The sequence below is a fragment of the Rhamphochromis longiceps genome, linkage group LG3, assembly GCF_057381845.1.
Source record: "Rhamphochromis longiceps isolate RC_006_pf linkage group LG3, R_longiceps_female_GT1.1, whole genome shotgun sequence".
Classification (NCBI taxonomy): Eukaryota; Metazoa; Chordata; class Actinopteri; order Cichliformes; family Cichlidae; genus Rhamphochromis; species Rhamphochromis longiceps.
In genome coordinates this window covers 42,249,024-42,276,697 of record NC_140559.1, presented here as the reverse complement: position 1 = coordinate 42,276,697, position 27,674 = coordinate 42,249,024, and the positions used below count along the sequence as shown (strand labels likewise).

General features: G+C 40.8%; 3 protein-coding genes across 4 annotated transcripts; 1 reads left to right on the top strand and 2 right to left on the bottom strand.

Annotated features, from left to right (window-relative positions):
- Positions 1-1,883: 1,883 nt before the first annotated feature.
- pik3c3 (phosphatidylinositol 3-kinase, catalytic subunit type 3) lies at positions 1,884-15,861 on the bottom strand. Its single transcript, XM_085398404.1, has 25 exons — positions 15,442-15,861; positions 13,814-14,002; positions 13,496-13,639; positions 12,307-12,436; positions 10,528-10,614; positions 10,225-10,320; positions 10,056-10,127; positions 9,842-9,946; positions 9,145-9,237; positions 8,826-9,011; positions 8,372-8,502; positions 7,845-7,926; positions 7,670-7,737; positions 7,472-7,577; positions 6,878-6,994; positions 6,446-6,577; positions 5,464-5,592; positions 5,226-5,295; positions 5,060-5,124; positions 4,896-4,980; positions 4,733-4,807; positions 4,120-4,288; positions 3,557-3,647; positions 2,333-2,458; positions 1,884-2,180 (listed from the first exon to the last, which is right to left on the bottom strand). The coding sequence occupies exons 1-25, from the start codon at positions 15,504-15,506 to the stop codon at positions 2,166-2,168; spliced, it is 2,628 nt and encodes an 875-aa protein (XP_085254530.1). The 5' UTR covers positions 15,507-15,861; the 3' UTR covers positions 1,884-2,165.
- A 4,449-nt stretch (positions 15,862-20,310) lies between these two features.
- On the top strand, positions 20,311-22,130 carry msmp1 (microseminoprotein, prostate associated 1). Its single transcript, XM_085398393.1, has 3 exons — positions 20,311-20,413; positions 20,538-20,646; positions 21,414-22,130. Exons 1-3 carry the CDS (start codon positions 20,311-20,313, stop codon positions 21,604-21,606), a joined length of 405 nt encoding a protein of 134 aa, XP_085254519.1. The 3' UTR covers positions 21,607-22,130.
- Positions 22,131-22,234: 104 nt separating this feature from the next.
- On the bottom strand, positions 22,235-27,487 carry rgp1 (GP1 homolog, RAB6A GEF complex partner 1). 2 transcript variants are annotated; one of them, XM_085398371.1, is made up of 9 exons: positions 27,321-27,486; positions 27,012-27,127; positions 25,978-26,111; positions 25,578-25,661; positions 25,244-25,393; positions 24,753-24,899; positions 24,359-24,486; positions 23,997-24,174; positions 22,235-22,561 (listed from the first exon to the last, which is right to left on the bottom strand). In XM_085398371.1, exons 2-9 carry the CDS (start codon positions 27,125-27,127, stop codon positions 22,338-22,340), a joined length of 1,161 nt encoding a protein of 386 aa, XP_085254497.1. In that variant the 5' UTR covers positions 27,321-27,486; the 3' UTR covers positions 22,235-22,337. The 2 variants fall into 2 exon arrangements, with proteins under 2 accessions (XP_085254497.1, XP_085254507.1); XM_085398381.1 differs by lacking the exon at positions 27,012-27,127 and having other exon boundaries at positions 27,321-27,487.
- Between the last annotated feature and the right edge of the window lie 187 nt (positions 27,488-27,674).

Below are 27,674 nucleotides of genomic sequence, written 5' to 3'. Positions count from 1 at the left end.
TAGTCCTTTCCAACGTCTTTCCCTCTTCCATGTTACTGTGTCAGCTTGTCAGCATCTATTTGGGTTTGGAAGTGGAACAGAAAGTAAAGAAATCCAAAGTGCCATTAAAACCAGGAGAGGTTCTTATATTTCAGAAGAAGGGATTAATTCAAAAGAAATGACCTCAATGCCATATTTTATTTAGGAACCCTAGAGAGCACTTTGCAAAATAACACATTCTTATAATTTCACCCTCAGATGAGCCAAGCTACAACTGTCAGGGAAGGTGATGTAGGTACAGAGCATATGAGAGTGGTTAAGTTAGTCTCTTGTCTAGATGAAGGCACAAGAGGGATGGATGGCAAGGCGTAGAGATTCAGTATCTTCAGTCTTCAGTGGACACTCCATTTCTGGCACAAAACACCTGTAAAAGATGGTCGATTTAGGAGGTGACCCGACAACTTCAGCCTGTCAAACATATTAATGGAGCAGTATGCTTTAAAAAAAAAAAAATTAATTAAGCATTCACTCAGTACCCTAAGAATTATTATGGTAGTTAAACACTGATAGTTGTATATCATATTATATCACTTCAAACAGAGATGATCCAGTAATGCTGCACTAATGAATTAGACTAACTATTCACTTTAGCTAAAGTTATTAAGTTAGCTACAGAGTTGGGATGCTGTGTAAGGCATAAATAAAGCTAAAATACAAAGGTTTGGACACCGTTTTGCATGTTTCCCTACTGTAGGGGTCTCTGCAAGCATACAGAGGGGGTACTCTGAGAGGGTACAAGATGACAACTTTGGAATTCTACTAGAAACAGTCGATCATATTTGTTTGTCAAAGCTGAATCCAGGGCAAACTACGCTAAATTAGCGTTTTTAGCTAACAGCTACAATAAGCATAAAAGTTACCTTACGGCTATCATTTGTTAACATGACGCTTGTTCTCATACATGTAGTACATTTATTACCAACCTGAGAGTTTATCCGCTGGTCATTCGACATGACGAATGACTTCTGAAGTCTTACTTCAGCTCAAGACGCTGTAGATTCCCGTCAGTAACACTTTCGGTCCGCTAGTAGAACATAGTTCTATTAATCTGCGCTTGAACCGGAACCGGATGTAAGTTCCAAAAAACTGAATTTTGGAACTGAAATTGAATGGTGAGTAGTGAAACTGAAATTATTCGAGAGCTGAATTTTTAAAGGATAAAATGCAGTTTCAAAGCAAATCAATTCAGTTTCAAAATATAAAATTCAATTTCAATTTAGTGATGATCATTTTCAAACCATAAATTCAATTTCAAATTAGACTAATTCAAATTCAGTTTTCAAAAGCATTTATTCAAGTTACAATTCAGATTCAATCTGAGCAATTCAAATTCAAATTTAACTTACTCAAATTCAGTTTCTGATGGCACAGATTTCTGCCCATAAAAGTTTGAGACTGTTCATTTCTTTGTAAATGAGTAAACTTACAAATCGAGCAGGTGATGAAATAATTATTTCATTTAGAGTAAGGCTGAACTTGATAACTAACAGACCAAACACTCTGGGTCATTTAACATATTTTAACTTGTTGTTACACACTTGTAAAACAAATAACCAACTTATCAGAAATGAATACTAATAAATGTATATCTTCTGCTTGAATCACACACACTGGCTTATGTTTCATGTCTCTGTGCCAGGCAGGAAATACTTAGTCACTCGTTGAGTGACTCATCGGCCCTCTTGGGGTTCGACTTGTTTCCACCCCCAGCGTCGACAGTATGGCTGTCTGCAGATGGGCAGCAATGCTCAATTAAGAAACATGCTGCATGTCAAAAATGCTGCATGTCAGCACCCTTTTTGGACTCAAACGCTAAAAGAAAAAATACACAGACCATCCAAATAGTCGTTTAGTTGTAACAACAGTCTTTTATTTGGCCATACATTAGATTTCAATCATTCGTTCAGGATTTAATATACACGATATATACATAAGCAAATAAAAGACGTCAGCGTCCTCGTCTTGCAGTAAAGGTTGGCAGTGCAATCTTGGCCTTTTTAACAGTGTCACTGGGTTCCTTTCATCTTCTCCCACTCACACGTGCACCCACGCAGACGGCGTCGGTCGGCTCGGAGCAGTTTGATCCTGCTGCTCAAGTTCAGTCCAGTTCAGCCTCTCTCCTCTGTTCATCTGCGCCAATACTGAAAAGGGAAAGAACAAAGTGAGCTTAAATCAGCAGTTTGAACGCTGAACAACAGAAAAGCTGGGTCTCATCTTGGTGGAGGTATTGGAAGAAAGGTAAACTTATGCTATCAGCTATTTAGCTTCTGCGTTTTGAATTATTTACACCTACCTGTGCAAATTTGTGTATCTGCTCGACGACAGCAGCGAACAAAGCTCCGACGCTCTCATCAATCAGACTCTGCATGTAGTGAACCGCCTCCTCGTCCGACAGGTCCAGTCTGAACTTATCCTGCACCTGGAGCCACATAAATATCTACGCATTAACCCTTTATTCATCATTGTATTATTTTAGGGTCTTTAAAATAATATGTAAAGCGCCTTGAGGCAGCTGTTGTGGTGATTTGTTGTTATAGAAATAAAACTGAACTGAATTACCACAGGACCATTTTACAAGTGCGCTTTAAAAGACCTTAACTCCGTTTGTAGTAGAGACAAAATTCAAATGCAGAGAACAGAAGACAAGCTTTACAGGTATATTCATATTATATCACTGTAGCACAAAGCATTCACCTCCACCTGGATTTTACCAGATGCTCTTCACATTACTTTAACTCCCCAACCATTTTGAGCTAGAGGGAAAATTCAAATGGTTCCTGAACGAAGATAGTTATTTTATCATTTTAACCTCCTAGGACCTGCCGTCCACATATGTGGACATCACATTTTGGGTTATTTAGACCAAAATACTCAATTTTGCTCTACAAGGGCCTGATATCTACTTATGAGGACATTCTACTGCTACTGTGCTATTGAAATTTTAAACGAATATCCTCTTATTTGTCTTAGAAACAAAAATTAGGCAAAAAAAAAAAAATCTTTGCTTTACATTCATCAGGTCCCAATCAGAACAAATATCAAAGAGAAATTAAAAACGCATGATGTGGAGGAGTTCGGGTCTTAGGAGGTTAAAACCAAAATTACAAAATGACTCATCCTGTGTGATATTTGGGTCCCAAAGGTTTAAGTAATGTGAACTTTAAGGGTTAACCAGACATTTCTTGGTTACAGATAATGGGATGCTCCACAGGATCACGCTGTAATCTTAATCACAGGTTCATGGCAGTGCAGTAACAGCTCTTTGACTCAGTTTGTCTCAAATTTACTTAAACTTTACTGAACAATATTCATTATAAATAAAGCATGATTTGTTTCATGACAGCTAGTGTCTTCTTAATCCCCCTCAGGAAAACAAAAGACTTTCTGTAGGAGGCTACAAAGACAACCGATCTGATCTCCCCAGTACCCTTAATGACCTCAGCCCTGAAAAGAGCTTTAAGGGTGACTCCTAGCAGACTTTCAAAGGGTAAAGAGCTAAAGCTACCAACCACCTTACCTTTTTAACAGTTTTGTCAGGCTCAAGAGCGATGTCAGGAATATTGGCATCCACCATGAGAGAGAACAGGTTCAGGATCAGGTTGGAGTACCTGAGGAAGTGGAAGACGAGGAGCATATTGCACATTAGCTACAGTGGTGTCCATTAAAAACTGACAATGCTTTCCTTGTATTACATGTTTGCAGTTTTACTTGAAAGTAGCTTTTCAAGCTTTAAAGGTGCAAGTAAAAGTAAAATATAACTCCCAAGGATGATTAATCAAAGACAATATTTGGTAAAATTCACATCAAAGTGTTTTTTCCAATCACAGCAATGATCATCGTCATTAAACGTCTTTCTCAGACAAATTTAAAGACTTTTCAAGCTGCTATACAGTTTAGATTTTTTGCTTTTTAAAAGTTAAAACCAGTCTGATGATGGATTAGTCCTGTTTAATATCCCTTTAATCCACTGATTAAATAAACTCACTTAAAACCATGTTGGTATGTTTGTGTTGTTACTGTCCATATTCACAGTTTGCTTGGCTCAGAATCATCGTTTTGCTTTTATGTGTTTGCATGTACCTCCTAAGATGAAGAAAGGCGGTGTAGCACTGCTTCCTGAACTCCTGGTACTGTTCGCTCTGCATGCCTCCCATACCCTCCACCATCTCTTTGCTCAGCTTCATGGGCGGAGGCAGCGGTTTGGGGTCTCGGCCAAGGATGTAGCCGAAGTCTATGTGGAAGAGCTTCCCTGGATGGAGAAATGTGACAATTAAAAAAAAAACTTAGAAAGTAGGAGGTTTTGATTTCTGAGATCATGAAATCCTCCAGCGTGGAACTACGGAAGCTTCTTAACTCAAATTTCTGAGAAAATAACGTGAATTTTCAAGTCAGAAATTTGAGATATTAACTTCCAATGTCAACTTAGGTCTACCAATCAAGAAAAAAACATTTTTTCCCAATTGACAGAAACGAGCTTTCCTTAGCCTCTGATTTCTAAGAAAAACAGATACATCTACTGGGGCGCTTGCAAGGTTGTCCTTTAAGTCCAGTCGTTTTAAGCTTTGATACAGTGCCAGTGGATAATAATCTAACAAATAAGCCCTGTAAACATATGGAAGTCACACAGCTACCTAAAGCTACATTAGAGATGACACACAGGCTTGATGTTAGTAAGTTAGTGTGTTTGCCTCACCGGTCTTTGTCAGCAGCAGGTTGTCCAGGTGTCTGTCTCCCACTCCCAGGATGTACGTGATGACACAGTAACCAGCTGGGAAATAACGAGAGGCACATTGATCAGATATTCAATCGGCTCCTCCAGCAACTAAATGAGCACCGATCTGTTACGAGCGTCTCACCGCAGCTCTTGACGTAGGTATCCATCACCTCTGAGCTGATGCCGTACGGCCCTTTTTCACTTGGCGCGTGCTTCCTAAAGAAGCTCTGTCAACACGGGATTAAAATGAGCACTTAAATCAAAGCAGCGCCCTGACGCGCCGTGTCTCTGACAAACTCTGCTCACCTGGATGTTGCCTTCAGTAGCCAGAACTTCAGCGACAGGAACCGACTGGACAAACTGCATAAAACCTAAGCACGCAACACGTTTTCTGCATTAGGCTGAACATCTTTAATACTTTGAAATCATAACAGCTTAAAACGCTGCTGCTGAGTTACTTCATTCTTCTTACCGTGCTTGGTGCTTGTGGCCAGAACTTTATAGGGTGTCAGCTTCAGGTCCAAATTCTCTTTTCTTAACAGCTTTAAGACAGAAAAAAATGATGATACACACTGACACAGACTCCTGACTTATGAAGATAATCTTGGACTTTGTCTCTCGTCAGTGATGAGCTAAAATATTTTTTTAAGCAAAAAACATCGTCTTCAACTTCCTGGGGGCATTCCCGTCTGTTAACGAGCACTTCTTACTTTGTCCATGAGCGAGATGATCTGCAGGATGAGCTGATCTTGTCTCAGGTCGTCTCCGTGTTTGAAAATGACTGGATATGTAGCTCCATCCTCAGCCTTGAAGATCAGTTTGGCGGGCATCAGAGCACTCTGACACACAAACACACAGAGAAAAGCCTTTTATTTTCGCATAGATACTGCTCGTAATCAGGACAATCTGCACCAAAGCAAACTGCACTGAAATCAAAGGCGGACATTCAAGCCTCTGCCTTTCTAACAGCACCACTGACGACTGAAGGGATATAACACAGTGGTCAGGGGATCACATCAAGTACAAGTAAATAAGTACCTGATAGTGAAATTAAACATGAAAGCACCCCTGTTTTTCTAATGTGCATCAAACACACTGTTAGTAAGAGAAAAGACAGTCTATTTCCTCTTAAGTGCCTGCAGAGGCTCTGTGTGAGATCTGATGCTATGGAGGAAATGAACGATGAAGTGAGCAAATTTGCACTTTTGATGAGTAATGACCACACCCGCGGTTACATTTACAAACTGTCTGAAGGCTGTAGCTGAGCTGCTGTTTAGCTACTCCACCTGCCTGATCATTGAATTTACAGTGCCACAAATCACCATTTATTCTCTCATGTTAGCAGTTTATTTAAATGGTAAATGGACTGATTCTTATATAGAGCTTTTCTACTTTAACTGAGCACTCAAACATATCACATTCGCCCATTCACACACATTCATACAAGCACTGTTTCCTTTCTATCTAACACTCACACTCTGATGAACACAGAGATCAACTTGGGGTTAGCATCTGGCCCAAGGATACTTCAACATGCAGACTGGAGCAGCCAGGGTTCAAACAACCAGCCTTCAGATTAGTAGATGGCCTCCTGAGCTACACCCCCAGTCTCACAACGGCGAGACTGGGGAGCACTTTTAATGCCTTTTAATTGGTCGTGACAGCGAAAGGATGAGGTAAAGGCTTCTGTACCTTGAAGAGTGTGGCTGTCTCTGGGATGATGCCTTTGATCCTGATTTGAGGCTCCAGAGGAAGCGGAATCGCCTCGATCTCTGACAGGTTCACCTTCTCGTTGTCAGCCAGCAGGGCCTGAAGTCGCTCTGTCTGCAGACACACATGAAGGTTTGCTGACATTAACACAAGTAAGCAGGATCAGTGTCACCAGGAGCACACACCGAAGTCAATTAAGTGTTTGTATGTGTGAATAAGGAGTGCTTTTATTAAAAGGACAGTGTACTGCTGCGTATTAAAACAGGAAATAAATACAAACACTTCTCATAAATAAACCATGTTCAGGAAATATCTGTTGATTTACTCAGATATAAAAAAAACATGGGAGCCTACACAGGTGGGTTTTTTTAAAAGCACATTTAACACCGAAGCTGTTTTGAATATCTTTGCTACCTTCTTCTTGCGGTTTCCGCTCTCCCGTTGGACAGCCTTCATCAGCTGCACCAGTCTGTCTACAAACGTCTGCTGGGCAGCCAAGAGCGACCGCATCACCCTCACGGTCTTATCACCCTGGAGAAAAGAAAAAGTGTGAGCACACAGCAGTGGAGACACACACACACAGTCAGTTCTATAAAGCTTTGCTACATATTACATCAGTCAGCCGCTTTTATTGTACAGGCTTATCAGACCGGGGCAACTTTGGAACAATCCAGAATTTTAAAAATGACCCATTTACACTCAACTCTAAACTCTTTTTCTTGACAATATCCTTAAATCTCATCTAATAATATAAGTCCAACAAAGGAAAATACACTGAGACTTATTTTTATAACATTATGATCCAACTATGACACAGCTGGCAGCGTTATTTTGGGTATGCTCTTTGATAAATGAAGGCAGAAAGTGATTAAAACAAGACACCTTATTGGTAAAAGCATTGGGATGCAAATAGATTTTTACAGAGTAGCAGGGTGACATGATATATAACACTAACTCGCACTCGATGAGACATCAGCTAACTTTGCCAAAGTAAGTTAAAAATCTGACCTTTAGCAAAGCCTGACTGAACCTCCTCATGACGTTCAGGTACATCTCGTGGGTCTTTGGATCTCTCTGCTGTGTGTCCTGATCTTCACACTCCACAATCACATACCTGAGGAAGAAACGTGGATTTATACACACATTTTTATGACTAACTTCTTTTTGTCCAGGCAGAAAACAAAAAGCACTGTAAAGAGGACTCACCAGTACAAATAGTTGGCAAGTGTAGAGTTCTTGCAAGCACGAGAGATCAGGAACGTGCAAAGGTCTTGCTGCAAAGACATGAGGACACAATGCTGTGTTACGAACAACTGATAGGACAACATGACAGAGCAACGCACTGTCCACAGGTCCTTTATGGGGATTTTTATTTGCTCACCTCTAGATTCTCACTGTCAGCTCCCTCCTTTCCCTTCTGTGGCGTAGTGGATGATCCAGATGAGCCAGAAAGAATTTGGGAACTGCAAAGCATGTGACAGTTTTACACATCTACTTAAAAGGATTGTGTATATGTTACTGACAGCTGATTTTTAAAACTGACAGCTTCTTTTTAAAATGTGTGCATTGTTCATTCTTATTTCATTCCACGTGTAAGACAGCATTGTGGCAGATCTGCAGCTGTCTGGATCCAGCTGCAGATCTGCCAGTAAAATCATAACATTCAATGAGTTCATCGCGGTTTCTGAAAGAGAAATAATCAGATCCTGCAGATCGGCTGATGCTCTCTCAGCTGGGGAACATTTGGGGGTAAATTTAGACCCAGAAAGTGAACAAAAAAAACCACACACATACTTGAGTCATCTCAAAGCCACTTTTAGACATTTTCAGTTTCAGAGCCAGAAGAGAAGCTAATGCGATCAGCGGTGTTGACTCATTTATTAACCAGAATGGCTTTAAAGTACTGACCTGTCCAATGCAGCGTCATCTGAAAGTCCCTGGCCATCTCTCTTGCTGCCTGGATCTAAACCACCCTGAATATCACTGAAGTTCTCATACTTGAGCGCCTGCACCAGCTGAAGCAGGTACATCAGCAGGTCCTAGAGAGGAGAGACAGGAATTATCATTATGATTTCAATGTAATTGATTTAATACTCCTGGTTAAGCTTGATTTAGAGTCCTGCATTCCCCGCCGAGCCTATAGTGTAGTGATAGGGATTGTTGGTGGCTTTTATACTTCTGGTTGCATTGCTCTGCCATTACAGAGGAAGTGGAGCTGATCGTGTTGGAAAGTTTCATACAACACATGAACAAATAACAGTCAGACTTCAAGTAATTGAAAGAAAGAATAAAATGGAAAAACACATATTTGTATTCAAGTTTTTAAAAGGTTTTTCCACCCACACACGACCTGTCCTCCTACCTCATCATCAGCCTGCTGTAGCCGAGCCACCGCATAGCGTCTCACTGTGGGGTTGGTGAAATGGGATGACAGCAGCTCCAGAGAGTCCTCCACATCCATGGGCTTCCACTTTCCCAGCAACTCCAGAGCCTGCTTGGCCTCCTGGGGCAGATCCCAGTTCACACACTTGAGGAACTTTGTCAGGGCCTGCAGTCAGAGGAGGAGGAATCATTGAACATGTATACAGACGTAGCAGCAGCAGTCGCTGGGGGAGGAATAGTTGGAAGTTACACATAGTAATGTACACTTGGTTGTAACGGGGAAGACACCAGCAGCACACCTTTTCCTGTGTGGTGAGGTAGTATCTGAACTTCCACACCAGGTCCTGCTCTTCAGAACTCAGCTGCTTGGTTGGAGGGTAGCTAACGATGATCTGTACATGCAAACAAACAATTTTAGATTAAAGCAAGCAAAGTTATTATAGAAACATAATTGTTCTAACGATTCTTTCATTTTTTTTTCACTGATCTTTTGTGATGTCTACACTCAAAAGCATCCGTCTTCTTTTAGCAACAGTGTATAAACATAACACAGAACAGTTTCCAGTTCAGTACATTTTAAATGGGTTTCTGGATCGTGTTCACATATGGATTCTTTTTCTCATGATGGAGCTTTATCCTGCATTTGTGGATGCTGACAGAGAACTGTGTTCACAGACAGGATTTATTTATGGAAGGGTTCATGAGCCCATGTGTTGATTTCCATGACAGAATCGTGTTTTTTTCCATGAAGGCTATAAGATCACAGTCATACAATACTGATTTTTGTCCCTTGCACACAGAGATTTCTCCATATACTCTCAATCTTTTGATATCATGTGCTGTAAATGATAAGATTTAATGCTCTCTTTGTTCTATAGTAAATAAACTGTAGGTTTGTGCAATTTACCAATCATTGCATGTTATTTTGATTTATGTTTTACACAGCGTCATAGCTTTTTTGTAGTTCTAAAACTTGAGTAGCTGCTAGCTACTCACATTGAGCTGGTCACGTGTGGCAGCATTAGGCTTCAGGTCATGATCTGAGGGCCCACTGCGAAGGCTACGAGCCAGTTTGTGATGCTTGCTCTCTACCAGGTTTTCCTGTGAAGGAAAAGAAAAGCCAAAGTTACAGCATGTGAATGAAATGATGTGTGAGCAAACTAGCACACAACATTTATATTTCTTCAACATCATGAAATCATTTTCTCACCATCCCCATCTGTGGGTCGGGAACTTTGACAATGTCACAGCTGGTAAGAACTGGTGATGCATCGTCTCCATCCTTAATGGCGACAAAGGAGAACAGACCAATCAGCCGACACCGTTCCAACACGTGGTATCTACCTGCTGTGTGCTGCCACTAATAATCAGGAAATTACCTTTTCATAATAGACGATGCTGTACTCCTTGTCATTTGATTTGACACGAGGAAACTCCACCATGAGGTACATAAAGTTGGAGCTGCGCTTCTCACTCTGCAGAAAGACAATTTCACATTTTTCAATTTGAAAAATGTAAATAAGCGCGAATTGAACCGCAAATACAGTTGATGATTCAATTCCTCCTAAATAAGCCTTCATATCCTTCTGAGACTAATCTTCACATAGTACATCTTATTGATGCTTTCTCGACTCGACTGCAGAGTCGGCCTGTGCAACCAGAATCGAGCTTAACAAACTCACTTCATTGATCATCTCAATCTCTCTGAAGGTCAGCCGGTCCAGCCAGTCCACCTTCACCATGTGGCCCTGCCGATGAGCCTTTGTCAGCTGGATGGAGAGATGGGAAGGTTTGCAGAGAAATGAGCACATAATTTTAGCAAAATCAAAAGAGAAAAATACAGAAACGGCCGTTCTGTTGAACTGATCACAGCATGGCGGCTGGTGTGCAAACAGCCCGACCGATCATGCACAGTGCCAGCGGCCAATCCAGCATCTCCGCACACTCAGCAGCCAGTCCACTCATCAGTTAGTGAGTGTGGGTGTTGGGAATGTAAGCACACACTTGGCCACGAACAGGAAGCCCACAACTCAGCTGCGTAGAATAAATACTTACTCTTTAAAACAACATATGAACTGGTAGCAGCCTGAACACAACCTCTAATATACTTAAGCCAGCTGCATTTATGATGAATAATAATAATAATAATAAAACATGGGGAATCAGTGTAGTTGTTTTAGGAAACAAAATTTAAAAATAAAATTAGCTAACGTTGAAATAAAATGTACTCCCTGATAACCTCTTCTAAGTATCCCATAAAGCTACAACGAGTCAATGAATATAATTGTGTGTCCACATAAATATGAAATCCATGCACACACATGAAAACACACCAACATGTGAAATATGGAGGACTGAAAGTGCCAAAATCAAAAATAGAGTAAAATAAAAAACTGATAAACAAATCAATATGCACTCTATTTCCTGTTTCTTACCTTTGTAACAATTCACTTGTTTATTTACTTTCACATAATTTTCTAATTTATTTTAAAAAAGTACTGTATTATATTATTTAGGTATTATATGTCCTTAATGTGTTTCCCATACGTATTTCTTTTATTTTGGCATTTCTTTATACTTCATTATGCAGATAAATAGGCTTTATTATTGTCATTTTAAGTGTGTAGTTGGCTCATGATAGAAAGGTTAGCCTCCAGTCCGGTATGGTGACTCTCCAATACAGTTATGTCAAAAAGAAGGTTTTCACAAAATACTGACATACTTTACTATTATATTATTTCATATATTTATTATTTTGCCTAAGCATTTCTTTAAATATTTAGCAAACAATATTCATATTTGAACGATATTTGAATTAAGTGTTTATTAATGTATCTCAAGTTATTCATTTCTTAATTTTGACAGTTTTAATCCTCCATAACAAGCAGAAAACTGATGTGTGTAAATGCTTTAAAAAAAAACACAGCCATACATCTTCACAGACAAAAAAAAAAGTTTTCACACCAAAACCTGGATCAAAATGTATTTGTAAACACACTGAACAGATTTATGCTGTTTACAGGTTTCCCACATAGAACAGTGCAAAGTGAACAGAGGTCTGACACGAGGAGGAAGTGAGTACTTAATGTCCCTGCCACAGTTTGAATTGTCCTGATGTGGTAACCATCATTTTCATACCGTGTTATACAAATGGAAATCTATTTGCAGATACATTTTGGCCATGGCCTTGTTCATACATATACAGTACACACACATAATCTGCATTGCCAACACTAACTCCTGCAGTGGTACTCACATCACTGAGTACCTCCAGGTCAGGGCCCTGGAACAGATGATGGTTTAGACAGTGCTTTGCATTGGATGGTTTCTTTTTATCCAACGTTTCCTGTTCACCTTTGACTCTACTTCATTGCCCAATCCTTTCCTTTCAGTCCTTTAATCACTCATCCTCATCATCATCCTCCTCTTTCCTATCCACACACATGTATACAATATTATACCTTGGCGAGCCTGCCCATCTGGTCCTCTGCCAGGCTGCTGCTGGTGCGTCCCGGTGTGGTTGTGGGCTCTCCTCCATCCCCTTCCACGCCTGGCCAAACCTTCAGGTCATGCATCCCTTGCCGGAACATGCTAGAGCAGGACGGGAGGAAGGTATTTAAACTCACGCACACTACTACATACTCAGACCTTTAAACACTGATTTCAGCACGGCAGCTTTTGGAGACCACAGCAGACCAAAGGACAAGGCAAAATGTCAAGGTCCACCTGTATTCACAACTACACAACATAGCCTCACTGTCACCTGCCATGTTATCACTTCTTCTTTTCAGACTGAGCTTTTGGTGGCCCAAAAGTGCAATACAAGGGCCTAGCATGACACTAGATTTTGCTTCCATTGATGTTTCTCCTCCGTCTTACCTTCTCCATACTTTTCTCTTCTATCATCCTGTTACAAGTTAATCTTCACTTCATCAGTCAAAGGTAGATGCACCGAAGTTCTGTTTTTCTCAGAACTGCGTCGGCTCTCTTAAACGTTTTCTGGTAAAGTGTAATCTGACCTCCTTGCGTAACCAGTGGTTTGTACCTCGTTCTAAACTCTATATTTAGATTCATGAAGGCGTCTCTTGATTGTAGACTTTGACACTGGCTGACGACCGCCTGTGCTACGCCTCAGCCTCCTAGTAGACACACCTATGGTATACATTTAAAATTCTGATTTTCATAAAAGTTGACCTCTGACTTTGACGTGCACCTATGGTATCAGATTAAAACTTCTCCTTGAAGTATCGCATTCACGAGACTTTCAGAAAACTTGACCTCTGAACTTGACATTCAAAGTCATTCGAGATTTTTGGTAGATGCACCTCAGGTATCAACTTCAAAATCCTACATAGCCTCGTTCTCAAGTTACCACATTCATAAACTTGAGTGTCCATGCTGTCTCTTGAAATAAAAGCTGAAAGTCTGCACTTCAATCACTTCTTACCGTGTTTGATTTAAAATTCCCTGCAGGGGAGTACATTAGTAAAATTACATAAAACATGTGGACCTACATGTATCTGTGTGTTGTAATAATAGGGAAATGTCATAAAAAATTGCAAGGCAAACCTAGACTTTTCTCTCACCAGCGTGCCTTGACACATCACCTGGAAACCACTGCCAAAAGTAACAGAGCAAGGACACACTTACCCATATTTGCCAAACAGAGTCACGGTGGTTCCACCGACTGGAACGGCTCTGCCGGGCCCATAAATGTCCCACACTGTGAGAGCAACCTGGGCACTTTGGGGAAGGTCGGGGTACTTGACTGGCAACCGCAGCCACTCGTTCCAGCTGCACCGGAAAACAGGATAAACAGAGAAAATAAAATGCACATGTAGAAGTGAGTAGCTGATGGCCATTTTGCTACAGAACTTTGAAAAAAATTCCTTTGCTTGACTTTTACAACCTCATAATCAGTGCATTACATCATATTATAATAACACTAAAACCCAGCATGGTTCTTACTTCCAGCGTGTGCTGAATGCTTTGTACGAGGTGCGAACAGGAAGGGCCAGAGGCTTTCCTTCAGCAAACACCTGACAGGTTACATAGAGGTCCGAGCAGTTCTCCTGGTAGAGCCCAGAGAAGCGCAGCATCGGGTCTTCGAGCAGCGCTTTGTAGCTCTTCTGCTCTCGCTTTCCTTCTAAACTGCCTCTGAAAGAGGGGAGAAGAGAAGGTCAGAGTGTGGAGCTGCAGTCTGATTGTTTGCTGATGTTATCAAGAGTGCTCCAACTTGTCTAGCTTCTCTTCTCACAAGTAAGTCAATATTTCTTTTGTGTTTCCTACAAAACAGATTTTCAAAGCCTGCCGAGTCAAAATATCCCCCAACAATGCTGCAAACCTTTATTTAACTCACCTTTTTTGCTCTTCGTATAAAGAAAACCCTCCAAGTATGGAGTGCAAATACTGTATTTAGTCAAGATACCATGAAAAAAAAAAAAAGATATTTGCTGTTACTGAGAATTTCAATACCGCAGCACTAGCTCCCCCCACCAGCAAAGAGGTTTCTGGCCTTCAATAAAAGGGAATATACCCCGGCCATGATTTATAACATGCTCAAAGTACATTTGTGTTTAAACAAATGGCCAGAAATGACAGAAAGATACACAGACTGCTGTTAAATAAGGTAACACACACTCCTACCATTCTATAAAACTCTACAATAACTCTTACCTGTCAGGTATAAGAGTCCACACACATATTTCTGCATTATAGCTTATTGCAGCTGTTTCTTAGACTCACAAGGGGCATATTATTTATGAATGCATTGCAATAATCTTGCATTATCTCAGTCTTACTAGTAGTACAGTCGACTGTACTATTTTTATTCATTATCCTGCTGCTGCTACACAATAAATCCCCCTGTTGGGGATAAACAATAAATGATCTGTTTATCTTGCAGGTGTAGTCACCCCCATTTGGAGGCAGAAAACTCCAGTGAAAATCTGACCAAATTGTGGAGCTATTTAATAATAATACGATCATAATGCAATAATAAAACTCATGAGCTGCACACAGGATTTAAATATAGGACACACTGAGCTCAGATAATAAGAGTTTAGCTCAGGGGGGCATATGCTACCTGAGTCATGATGGTAACATTAAGCAACCGACTGGCCTAACAGTGCTTCTGTCTCTCCTCCCACCCCAAAAAGGACAATAAACACAATACAACACTGTAATTCATCAGAACGACGTAAAGCAGAACCAGTGTTTCTAATACATGTGGACTGAGTCTTGATGAACAGAAGAAGGCTTGTCTCTTCCTTTTCTGTAGGTACAAATGTAATGTAATTATACTTTCATATAACCTAAAATTACTGCAAATGCATGATAATCTTACATTTGCACATAAAGTAAGAGAAGAACAGCAAATCGTAACTCTGGGGCTTGTGATGGCAGTCTGCTGTCTCCTGTTTGACTGTTTGGTTTATGTGTGCGCGACAAACAATGTGTTGGACAAACTTCAAAGTCAGAAAAACGTGTTAACGAGACACAACGCGCGCGCACACACAAAGGAAAGCATCGCGTGAGGTCACAAGATACAGGAGTTTACGCCGCCTTGACCCAAAGAGACTCAGTGAAAAACTCACATCTTAAGTTGAACATTGATGTCCATATCACAGCTGTAAACATAGTTGAATTTATCAGTGTCCATCTTCCGACGGGGAAACTCTGAATTCCAACCAGAGACCGGATGACTTCAACATGAAATCCCGGACAGTTATAGGAGACTTTGCGAGCGGTTGTGTTTGCGACCAGGCCTCGGATCAGCACCCCGCAGAGCTCAGCTAAAGGTCCCGCCACACGGCTGGAGACGCTGTAGGTCCGGACACGAGTTTAAAAGGATGTTAACTGCCTACATTCACGATAAAGACATAATTCTAACGGCTGTCTCGCCGGGCATGATTTGGTGTTTTTGTTAGCTACCTACACAACACAGCAGCAACCGAAACCTACAGTCAGGCGAGAGCAGTCGAATTGCGATATAGTGACTGAGACGACTGAACGTGGGATTGTCATATCGTGGGGTTGATTAACCGAGTCTGATGCGGAAAAGAAGGAAGTAAAAAAAGAGGCGGAACGTTTATATTAAAGGAGCAGTGCACACGAACTACATCAATAGAACTACACAAATACACTGGGGAAAATATTCACTCACTCATCCAATTCACTGAATACAGGTGTTCTAACCACTTCTATGGCCACAGGTGTATAAAATCAAGCTACTAGGCATGCAGACTGCTTTTACAGAAATTTGTGAAAGAATGGGTCGCTCAAAGGGATGCTGAATTCCAGCATGGTACCGTGACAGGATGCCACCTATACAACAAGTACAATCGGGATATTGCCTCACTGTTAAATATTCCACAGTCAACTGTTAGTGGAAATATAACAAAGTGAAAACGATTGGGAAAAACAGCAACTCAGGCACGAACTGGTAGGCCACGTAAAATCACAGAGCATGGTCAGTGGACACATGGTGCACAGAGGTTTCCAACTTTCTGCAGAGTCAGTCTTACAGACCTCCAAACTTCATGTGGCCTTCAGATTAGCTCAGGAACAACCATAGAGAGCTTCATGGAATGTCCGAGCAGCTACATCAAAGCCTTACATCGCCAAGCGCAATGCAAAATGGTGTAAAGCACGCCACCACTGGACTCTAGAGCAGTGGAAATGTGCTCTCTGGAGTAACTAATCACGCTTTGCCGGATGGCAATCTGATAGACGAGTCTGGGTTTGGCCGTTGAAATTTTGGACAATTTCACGCTCCCAACTTTGTGTGAATAGTTTGGGGATGTCCCCTTCCTGTTCCAATATGACTGCACACCAGTGCACAAAGCAAGGTCCATAAAGACATGGATGAGCGAGTTTGGTGTGGATGAACTTGACTGGCCTGCACAGAGTCCTTACCTCAAGCCAGCAGAAAACCTTTGGGATGAATTAGAGCAGAGACTGTGAGCCAGGCCTTCTTGTCCAACATCAATGTCTGACCTCACAAATGTGCTTCTGGAAGAATGATCAAAAATTCCAATAAACACTCCCAAACCTTGTGGAAAGCCTTCCCAGAAGACTTGAAGGTGATATAGCTACAAAGATTTGACTGACACTATATTAAACCCAGTGGATTACAAAATGGATGCCACTCAAGTTCATATGCGTTTGAAGGTAGACACGCAAACGCTTTTGGCAAAATATATACAGAAATGTTGCATATGGCACAGAAAGAAAGGCAAAACAGCAGAAATATAATTCCAAAGTATTTAAAATAAAAGCAGAACTTTAAAGAAAAACAAAATACAGTTTTAAAAAAATCAACAGTGAAGCTGCAAATCAATTTAAACGTAACATACAAGATGAGCTGGTTTTAAAGCTTTTTTTAACAAGTCTCACTAAGGGGTCAAATGCACTCTAACTAAAGAGCACACCACCAAATATAAAAATGCTGCACACAAAACATATCATAAGCAGAAGTGGAAGTGTTCAGGAAACCACAATAACTGAGCCATGAAGTGTTTGACCACTACAGAGCAGGTGACTGAGTGCTGAGGTGCATAGTGGGTAAAAGTTTTGCTGACTTTATAACTGCAGAGCTCCAAAACTCCTTCCTCTTCTGTGCCTGAGCAGCTCCTGTAGGTGTAAAGTGCAGGTGACCCAGCACCTTTATGTTTACCTGATTGATTACAGTTTTCATCTGAAAACCGTTGAGGAAGGGCTACGACTTTATTCCCATCTATTGTGGCCATTTTTGTCTACTACTACTTTTGTCTATTTCTAATCTGATATTCACTAAAATTTTTAAGTATTTAGTGTAAATTTTAGTTTAAAAATGAGAAAAAAGAGACTGATGCACCTTTGATTATTATTTTTTTTTTTTAGCTTTTTTCCATTTAATCAATACAAACAATCCACTTGTGAAACACTGACGATGCTAAAGACAAGGATTTCATGCTCTGTGAACTTTTCCCAACCCAATTAAAAAACACTTGTACCCAATTAAGTGCATATCCATGAAGGACGAGAGGTGTGTGACAGGAAAATCTTTTGTTTTCAGAGGTCCTCCCTTTCCATCAGCACTGACGACAACATATTTGTCAGATCAGGCTGTGAACTCTTTGCCAGCATATGGGACCCCATAGGCTCCGAGGAGGTCTCCGCCACCCAGGCTGAACTATGGAAAAACATCTGCATCTAAATACTGACCTCAATCAGGCCTTTACGTAGCCTGACTGACACCTTAGTCTTCTGCGCTGCCCGACAGAGGCAACTGTGAGTTGGACTGAGTGAAAGAAGAAGCACCCTTGGTCGATCAGGGAGACCTATCAACACTCTTGAACTATAGAGAGAAGGCATGTAAAGCGCCATGTTACAGGGCCCCGGGGGCTCCTGTGAGAGGCATGAGAGGATTTTTCCTATGACCTCGAGCTCAGCCTGCAGATAGTAAACAAGTGGAAGAAGATGAGATAAGGTTTTGTTGGCGTGTGGATTGATACCACACTGCAACATATGCTCAGATGACATATTTAACTTTTGACTTAACGCCATTTTCCTTGGATGAACAATCCATGAAAAATTGCAAAAGAACCGGGCAACAAAGAAATACACCTGTCTGCATTACAGACGTTATGAATATGAAGACACATGTTTCCAGTGACCAACTGTGATAAGAGGAGCAGTTCAAACTTTATCTTTGATTGTTGTTTAAATGATTTGACATGGACCTTTTGGGATTTTTTTTTCAGTCAAATCTTTTTCTTAAATGTTAGCTTAGTTACAGTGGGGAAATAATTATTTGATCCCCTGCTGAACAGTTTCATATTTTTATGGTAGGCTCATTTTACTGGAGAGAGACGGAATATCAACAAAAATTCCAGAAGAGACACACTCCCTAAAAGTTATAAACTGATTTACATGTCATGTATATAAAAGAATTTGAAACAAACTTGATGTTAGCGTCGGCTTGGTCAGTGGTAAATTGAGGTTTGTGCAAAAGAGCAGGAGGCTGAAATAATAAAATCCGTCATCATCATTACCCGTTTCCCCTTGGGGGTTCTTAATCAAGATGACTGAGCTCTGTTCCCTATGTTGCTCCACATCCTGCTAAGGAAGCAATCAGGAAAAAGTGAGAACAGCCAACATCTACATTAACACACACTCTTTTAATAAACTCTGCAACACAGAATTTAGGTTTAAATGACAAATAATTAGAAATTGTAAGCAGCTGTAACTAAGGTTTTCATTATGATACAGTTAGGATGGCCAGTCTCCCACTGTCCCTCCACTTTCCACAAACTGTTACTTAATTAATTCTCCCAAAATATCAACTAAACCCAATAAAAAATCCCTCCAAAAGAAATGTGTACATCTTTCTCATTTAGCTTTCAGTATCCATCATTTATTGATACTGAAGCTGGAATTGTGCCTTAGGCTCATTAAACTCCTGGTCTCTCGGAGTCTTTTGATTTTTAAACACTCCCCAAACATACTTCCATCATATAGCAGGAAATATGTTATCATCCAAAGTCCCATGTAAGTGTTTACATCAGGTTAAAAGAAATCTAAATCTACAAAAGCCCTTGATCTACATTCACATATGTTGTTCCCACATCTGACAATTCATTCCTTCCCTTTTAATTTGATTACATTTAGACTCCTTTCAGTATTGAATTTCATTTGTATGGTAGCAGTTCACAAAACAGTCACCTGAAAGCGCTTTTTAGATTGTAGTGTAAACACCTCACCACATGAGAGAGAAAACCCCAAGAATCAAAGAATTCCCGAAAAGCAAGCAGTTTGGTGAAAGTGGGAAGGAAAAACTTCCTTATAACAGGAAGAACCATTCAAAAGCAGAACAACCATGGAGAGAGAAGACCGCATTGAACGACACACAGTTGTGGCATATGGACACTATGGACATATGTAGCTGCCAGAGCTGAAAGCACCTCGCAGAATCATGATTATATATTTAAAATTTATATTCGGCACATTTTCTGGGGCTGTGCGGTGATCCTCACAAAAACCAAGAGGGAGGCTGAATGATGATGAATCATGTTTTACATTTCCATCGCCCTCTCTCTCCACCTCCTTCTCTCCTTGGACGTAACCGCTCTTTCTCTCTCTCTGCCCTCCATCTCACCTCTCTGCTACCCTTCCCTCTCTTAGTCACCGCGTGGATGTGTCATTGTTTCTAACACTTCGGAGGTTCATGCCTGCTGAAGCGCATCGAGGAGATCTCCAGAGTGCCAAAAGCGTGCCAAGATACAACTTTACCCTCCCCTCTACACAACACCTCCACCTCCTCATTCCCAACGGATGGCACCGCTGACACTCTCCACAGCCAAGTCTGTGGGCCACATGACGGTGCAAGCCACACCTCCACGCCATGGTCATGAACCCTCAAAGCATATAAATGAGGGAAGAAAAGGAGAAGAGGAATCACAAGCTGACCAGACGTGATAAAGATGGAGCTCTCCAGGGTTCACTTGTTGCTTGGAGCCATAGGGTTTCTTCTGTGGACCAGCGGTGGCTCTGCTGCACCCATGGAGTGCCACTTCAGCTCCAGAGGTGAGATCCAATTCTTTATAACCCTTTTTAAAATAAACCCAAACATTTACCTTTAAAAAAACCCCATCAGTTTATAAAAAAATGTATTATTTTGAGCTCTTCCCCCCACCATGTGTTCGTCCAGCTCTGTGTGTGTACGAGGGGAGGCACTACTCACTGGGTGAAACCTGGATGGACAACGCTTGCATGCAATGCACCTGTCTGCACCCTGTTGGGGTCGGTTGCTGTGAGACGTGAGTACACAAACAGACGGTGTGATTTGGTGTCCAGATGCCAACATTTTCTAAACCGCATGGTTTAAAGAGACTGAGTGACTTTGTTTTCATGGTGGAACAGCAGTTTCACCAGATATTTTGCTTAAGAATAAAGAAAGTGGCCACAAATGTTGTTAGTCTGCAGGAATCTTGTCTGTGTGGTTTTTTTTTACTGATATTATTCTAGTGTTACTATTGTAAATCACAGGTGGCTGCGCCTTACTTTGCAGATACTTTGAAATATTTTAGGTAATGCTTTAGAAGCCAAATATGGTCATATTTAATGTTTCTAATTACATTTTATCACAACTTTTATAAGCTTCTGTTTTTTTTTTCAATAAAACAAATTACATGTTTTCATTTGGGCACATAAAAATATTCAGATTTGACAAAGTGTTTCGAGTTTTCTGTGGGTACCCAAAAAAATATCCCAGGGCTGTAGCAAGAATGTCACTAACCTGTGCAATCTCTGACTCAAACACACATAGATATGTACATATCTATGTTTTTAGATTCTATTTTTACTCTATACTTTATTTGTTAGAAACTCTTTATTTTTGTATTTTATGAGTACTTAGATTGCTTTCTTTGTACTGAATGGGACCGCATATAATATCGTTGTGCTTTTGGCAAAAATAACAATAAAAATGAGATTCTGATTCTGAAAAAGTTTACATTTTAAAGCGTGAAGTGAGAAGTGCAAAGAAGGTTTGACACGCTTTACCTTCCTCTTAATTACTGCCCAGAGTGCATCGGCCGGTGGATTTCCCCGCATGGTGTGAAGTGCAGGTGGAGCAAGTGACCTGCAAAGTGTCTCTAGTCCAGTCAGCTGACCCCCGCCTGCCCTGCTCCCCGGGTCAAGCGAACAAGGACCCGAGCCATGGATCGCTTCAGCTGCAGCAGCATCTCGAAGGCTGGAACGCAACTAGCACTGAGTAACTCTGCCGCCACTCTGCCTGCCCATGGAGCCGATACTCATTACAGTTAGATATCCATAACCATTACTCATCTTCAGTATATGAATTATTCATGTAGGGAATATGATGCTTAGCAATTTTTAAGCAAATGTGCAGCAATTTACACAAAATAATTTGAAGTCTTAACAGATGTAGAAAATATAGGTCCCTGCCTGCTTTAGAAGCATTTTAATTTCTGTTTACGCTTATATCAGTTAGCAACTTGTCTAATCCCAGCCGAGCTTCTTATGAAACTCCTTTTAAGTTTACAGGATTTTAAAATGCTAAATAACATCAAACCGTTAAGTGTTTCTTTGTTCAAAGATCCTGATATTAATCCAACTGCTATCTTTAATTAACCCACTGATGACATTCTGTAAATATATAAATGTACTTTAATATAAATGTCTGTTCAGTTTGACCTGTTTGCTGCTGTAACTCATTTAACCTCCAAATAAAAGTGTTGTTTACATGAAGAAATGACAGAGATTTAAGTCACGCTTTTAATTTTCTCTTACATCTTGATTGAGCGTTTTGCTCCAGATGAAAGAAAAAGCTCTGATTAACCATCGGAGGAGAGTCTTTGTTCTTGAAATGTGCATCTACATCTCTCTCTCTCACACACACACACACACACACACACACACACACACACACACACACACACACACACACACACACACACACACACACACACACACACACACACACACGTTAAATGGTAATGGTGTTGGTCCCTGTAAACTGGGACACGTAGGAAGCCAAAGCCGGGTTGGTGGGCAGGACTTTGATCGGTAGATTCCAGCTGAAGGTGTCCACATCCACATGCTCCGCCCCAGCCCACACTGTGACCTCTGATTGGTTCTGCAGGACAGTGGGCGGTTCCATAGGCTCCCGGGCAGTAACGAATTCAAAGTGCAGGCGCCACCTCAGGGTCACTAAATAAACAAAAGAGCCGGAGTAAGTAATTTTCTTTTCATATACATTCTATGAAAAGTACCTAGGTTTATGTGTAGATGTTCCCGGTCGTGTCCTTTTTTACTCTTTTGCCGGCACGTTCCTACATTTCTTAGTGTGCAGCCACAAGGAAAAATAAGGAATGCTCGTCACCCACATGCTTGTAAAACTTTCCATATTAATAGGTGTGAATCATTTTTATTAAAATTTAGTCACTGCCTTAAGGCACTGTAAACCCACACTGGTTTTTGTGTCCTTCTCTTCTGTGGTTAGCACATTGAGTTTACGTGTAATTGATATTGTCATTATCCAGGTTCAGACTACACAGCATCAGCCCGATTATGACTCAGCCCAGCTTACACAGGGTGTTGTTTTGGTTCAGAAACAAAATGTGCATCGTGCATAACAACTGATCATTTTATCCTGCACTCCATCAAATAATGGATGAAAACTCACACTTCATCTGGGAAGCCTGGCCGGTACTTTAATAAAAACGTTAAAATACTGCCTTGGAACATCTGCTACAAATTATGAGTGAGAAGTAAGTAAGAAGCATTGGGTGAAGTTTAGCCCCTTTATCTTAAAAACATTAAATTTTACAAGTATTAGAATTTATTATAATCTTTGGCTGTCATACATAAATATGAATATTTTGAAAACTACATACGAAAATGATGGAGAACATCTATTTGATATGGCTAACACAAACTCACGCTTTCTGAAAGAGGTTAATATGGGTTTAGGATGTGGTGTCATACCAGGGGAATATCGTATTCGATTTAGATGAAACTTTCTTATTCAAACTTTAATATTTATGAAATCCTTGGCCTGCATTTGTATAGCGCTTTTCTAGTCCCTAAGGACCCCAAAGCGCTTCACACTACATTCAGTCATTCACCCATTCACACACACATTCACACACTGGCGATGGCAAGCTACATTGTAGTCACAGCTGCAATGTCTTTACTTATTTTGAACCATATTTTGTGCCTTGCATATGAGAAGCTACAATATCTAAGTCCTCTACCTGCAAAACTATGTTTCTACAGGCCTGTGCTGCAGAATCTGCTGTCAGCAATAGGACATTCATTCTATCTGAACTTCATCCACACTACTGAGAGTCTATATGGAGCCATAGTACAGACACTCAGAAAAGTTTGAAGGACTTTTCAAGATTATGTCATTTTTAGATGCCTTCTGAAAATGTATGCAAGGAAAACATCTAAAAACATCCTGACATTCATCGCTTGAAATTTTTTTCAGAAAACTAATGATAGTAGGAACCTGGAATTGTGCTTAGCTTATATAGGCAATTGATGAACTATGCCTACTTAGTTTGTATGACACTGATCTACAAGTAATTGTTGAGATATGGTTGAGCCGTGAGTCAGACATAATTCAGCTTGAGTGACTTACCAATGTCTCTGCTGAAACCCGGCGTGACATTCAGGGGTATGGGAAGAGAGAAGTGGCTGAAGGCTGTGTGGAGGCAAGACTCCAGATGTCGCCCGTGTCCAGTCACACTGGGAGTTTGTCCTGGTCTACGCTGGTACTGCTGCTGGATCTCCTCCTCACTCTGAAGGCTCACTGAATACTGAAACACAAACACACACACACACACACACACACACACACACACACACACACACACACACACACACACACACACACACACACACACACACACACACACACACACACACACACAGCTTTAGAGAAAATTCAAAGGGTGACTGAATTGGAAAGTGCATCGTATGAAAATTGTAGAGCAAACACACCTGTAGGCAGGGAATGTCTCCCTCTGAAAAGTTAAACGTGCCGATGATGTCCTCCCCGAGTCTGTAAACAGTCTTAAAGATGCAGAACTTTGCTACTTTCCCACGCATGTTGGTGATATTAAACATATCTGGAAAAAACAAAGACACACACATCAGATGTGGAGACACAAAAAGAATCTGCTGCTTTTATTTTTGCCTTTCAGGTACCGAATGAAGCCACCATTTTATAGATGTACACGCTTATGTGAATGTAACAACTAAAATAGTGAGAAAACAGTTTAATTTGTCAAAATATTCCCAAAGAAAAAAGGGGTGACGCTTACGTTAAAAACAATTTGCACAAACTAGAGTTTAAACTCCTGCAAAGAGCAGAAGGGCAGAGAATTTGACTCACGGGGGTAGCGCCTCGAGGTGGTGACCATTAACATGTCCAGTGCTCTCTCCAAAGGCCGAGAGTCCCTGCGGCTCACTTCCTCTTCCTCCAGGAAAGGGTTGGAGGGGCAAACCTCTTCATCCTGGGGAAATGGAGGCTCTGGCATGCCTATGTGGGTACATGCAAAAAACACCAACATCAGATAAAAGATTCTCATTTTTTAAAGTCAATTTTCTTGGCAACGTTTTAAGTACTTTCTATAAAGCAAAGAGCTCTGGTAACTGTGACATAATCAGACTCTTTTTGCTGTCCAGAGAAAAATGAAAATCTACATGCCTGGTTAAGAGACCACAACAAAAGTTTATATCCACAGTATTTTTTTTGCCAATACTTCTCTGGTTTTGCTGTCGTTCTAATATTATACTACAGCCGAAGCAAAGATCTTTCAACCCCTGTTTCTCTGTGGCTACAACTGTAAAATGAAAGCCAGAGTCGGTCAAAAGTCCATTCACCTTGCAGAACCAACACTCTAAAGGGAACACGAAGTAGCTTGATGGGCGAGTTGACCCTTTGACAGCCAATGGTCAGTTTGTAGACGTACTTCACCGCCTGACCACGGAAACTGGGAGGCCCATCAATGGGAACAACCTCACTGTATGAGTCTGTGAAAGAATGACAATGTTTGCAAGACTGAGTCTCACACACACAAATGAGATAATGCTATGTATGGGAAACCATCTAGAAACCTCATCATTATTGTGTTAAGTGTTTCATTCTTTAACAGCAGTGTAGATATTTCACTTCACATTATTGTTAACTTTTTCCCACAAATGTAAAGACATGTACATGTTTTACTCTCTCCAGGGTCCAGGCGCAGGTCGCAGAATAATATCTTAGGAGGAGTGTCCAGCACACACTGCCCTCGTTCTCCTGGAGAACAAAGCAGGAGATGTTAAATGTATTACACACTAAGAAAGCTATGGAAAAAAGGCTACTAATATGTTGCTACTTTTCATTGTGTGTGAAGACTTGTTAGCAGACACAGCAGCAAATTTATCCAGTATTGGGGATGTTCTTTTTTAAATTCACCTTGTGAACCTTGCATGGCTGTAAGGCAGTTGGATGTATGACCCATACATCCACTGAAGTGGTGTCAATATGCAAATGTACTGTTTATAAGATTGGGGAAACCCAGATAAGTTTATACTATTTCTGCCAGTCTTAGATTTCATATTTTATTTCTTACCTCTGCTTGGGATGAGCACAGTCTCGCTCTCAGCCTGGACATCCTGTTTGTTGCCCTGAGCCGGCAAGGCTACTCTGTTCTCACTTGCATGAAACTGACAGTGGATCTGGGCACTGGCCCATGCCAGCATCTCACTGGAACAAAAATCAGAATCAGACAACAAGGCTTACACAAGGGTACAATTATTTCAGTGTCCTCTGTGTTACAGTCTACCAACAACACTAGGTCACAAGACACCATATAAATCCTAATAACTGTGTTAAAAGAAGTGAAATAAAAAAAAACAACTCCTTCCTGTTTTAGCTGCTCCGTTTACAGGTTACCACAGTGGATCACCCACCGCCACCTCACCCCATTTCCAGCATCCTCTGTTAACCCAACCCTCCTCCTTCACTACATGAATCTCCTCTAAGGTCTTCCTCTTTTCCACCTGCCTGGGTGGATAGTTGATCCCAGGAATTTAAGCTCCTTCACTCACCTGTCTCCTTAAATGTTCACTTTTCCATCTGTCTCCCTCTCATTCACACACATGCATTTTGTCTTGCTTCTACTGACTTTCATTCTTCTTCCCTCCAGTGCATACCACCACCTCAGTACTCAGGGACTCTTGCCTGACCAACACCACTGCAAACAAGAAGGGGCACAGAGAAGATCCCTGTTGTAATCTTACCCCTACCTTGAATCCATCTGTCTCTCCTACTGCACACCTCACCACTGTTTTGCTGTCCTCATATATTTCACCACCATCGCACGCTTTTTCTAGATCCTTCCAGAAGACGTGTAAATCCTTCTAACCTTCTCTATACTTCCCAAGGAAATAAAGAAATCATTTAGATTACAAAATATTCTAACAGCAGGATATCAGAAACGTGTTATTATTAAGAATCCTTTTCTGTAAATCTTGCCAAAACAAAACCTACTCTAATTAAAAGCCCGCATATTAACATACGACAGTCAAAACAAAGAATAACACATGGCTGATATTCCCTTATTTTTAATCTCATTGAACAAGGAGCAAACTTGTAAAATCCTACCTGCTCGCCGAGGTGGAAAGATGAGACATCGGGTTGGTGAAAGTTACAAGACACTCCATGAGCTCCCCGGCCAGAAACACTGAGCCTCGGGCCATAGAGGCCACAACCTCGATCATCTATAACGTTACGAACCGACAACGCTACTTTAGAAAATGAAAAACGTAAACGATAATATCGTGAGCACATTGCAGTTCTATCTGATGTACTTTTTTTGTCGTTACAGTTTGACCTACATACAGCCAGTATGAATTTCACTTGTTGGCCCTCTTTGCTAATGACTGTAGTTTTAAGGACAAGTTTATCACATACCTTCACTTCACGCGATACTGCGGCAAAGCAAATACGCAATGTTCTCCCCGAAGAAACCTAAATACACTTCTTGAATAAAAGTATACCAAATTTCTCAATTCATGCCAATCCGAGCATAGCTTACTTAGCTAGCATTCCAGCTGGCTACAGTAAACAAAAATAAAAAATACGTAGACATTCTGTTTCCGGTGCTGTTTTACCAATCACGAACAACGGGAAACAGAAATAAGATTAATAACATATAAGAATATATATACATATATTTTTCCTTTCGTATGATATTTTCCTTTCGTATGATATTTTAAGATTACCTTTAAAATAATACGTTATTTAAAATTTGGATATATTAAAAAA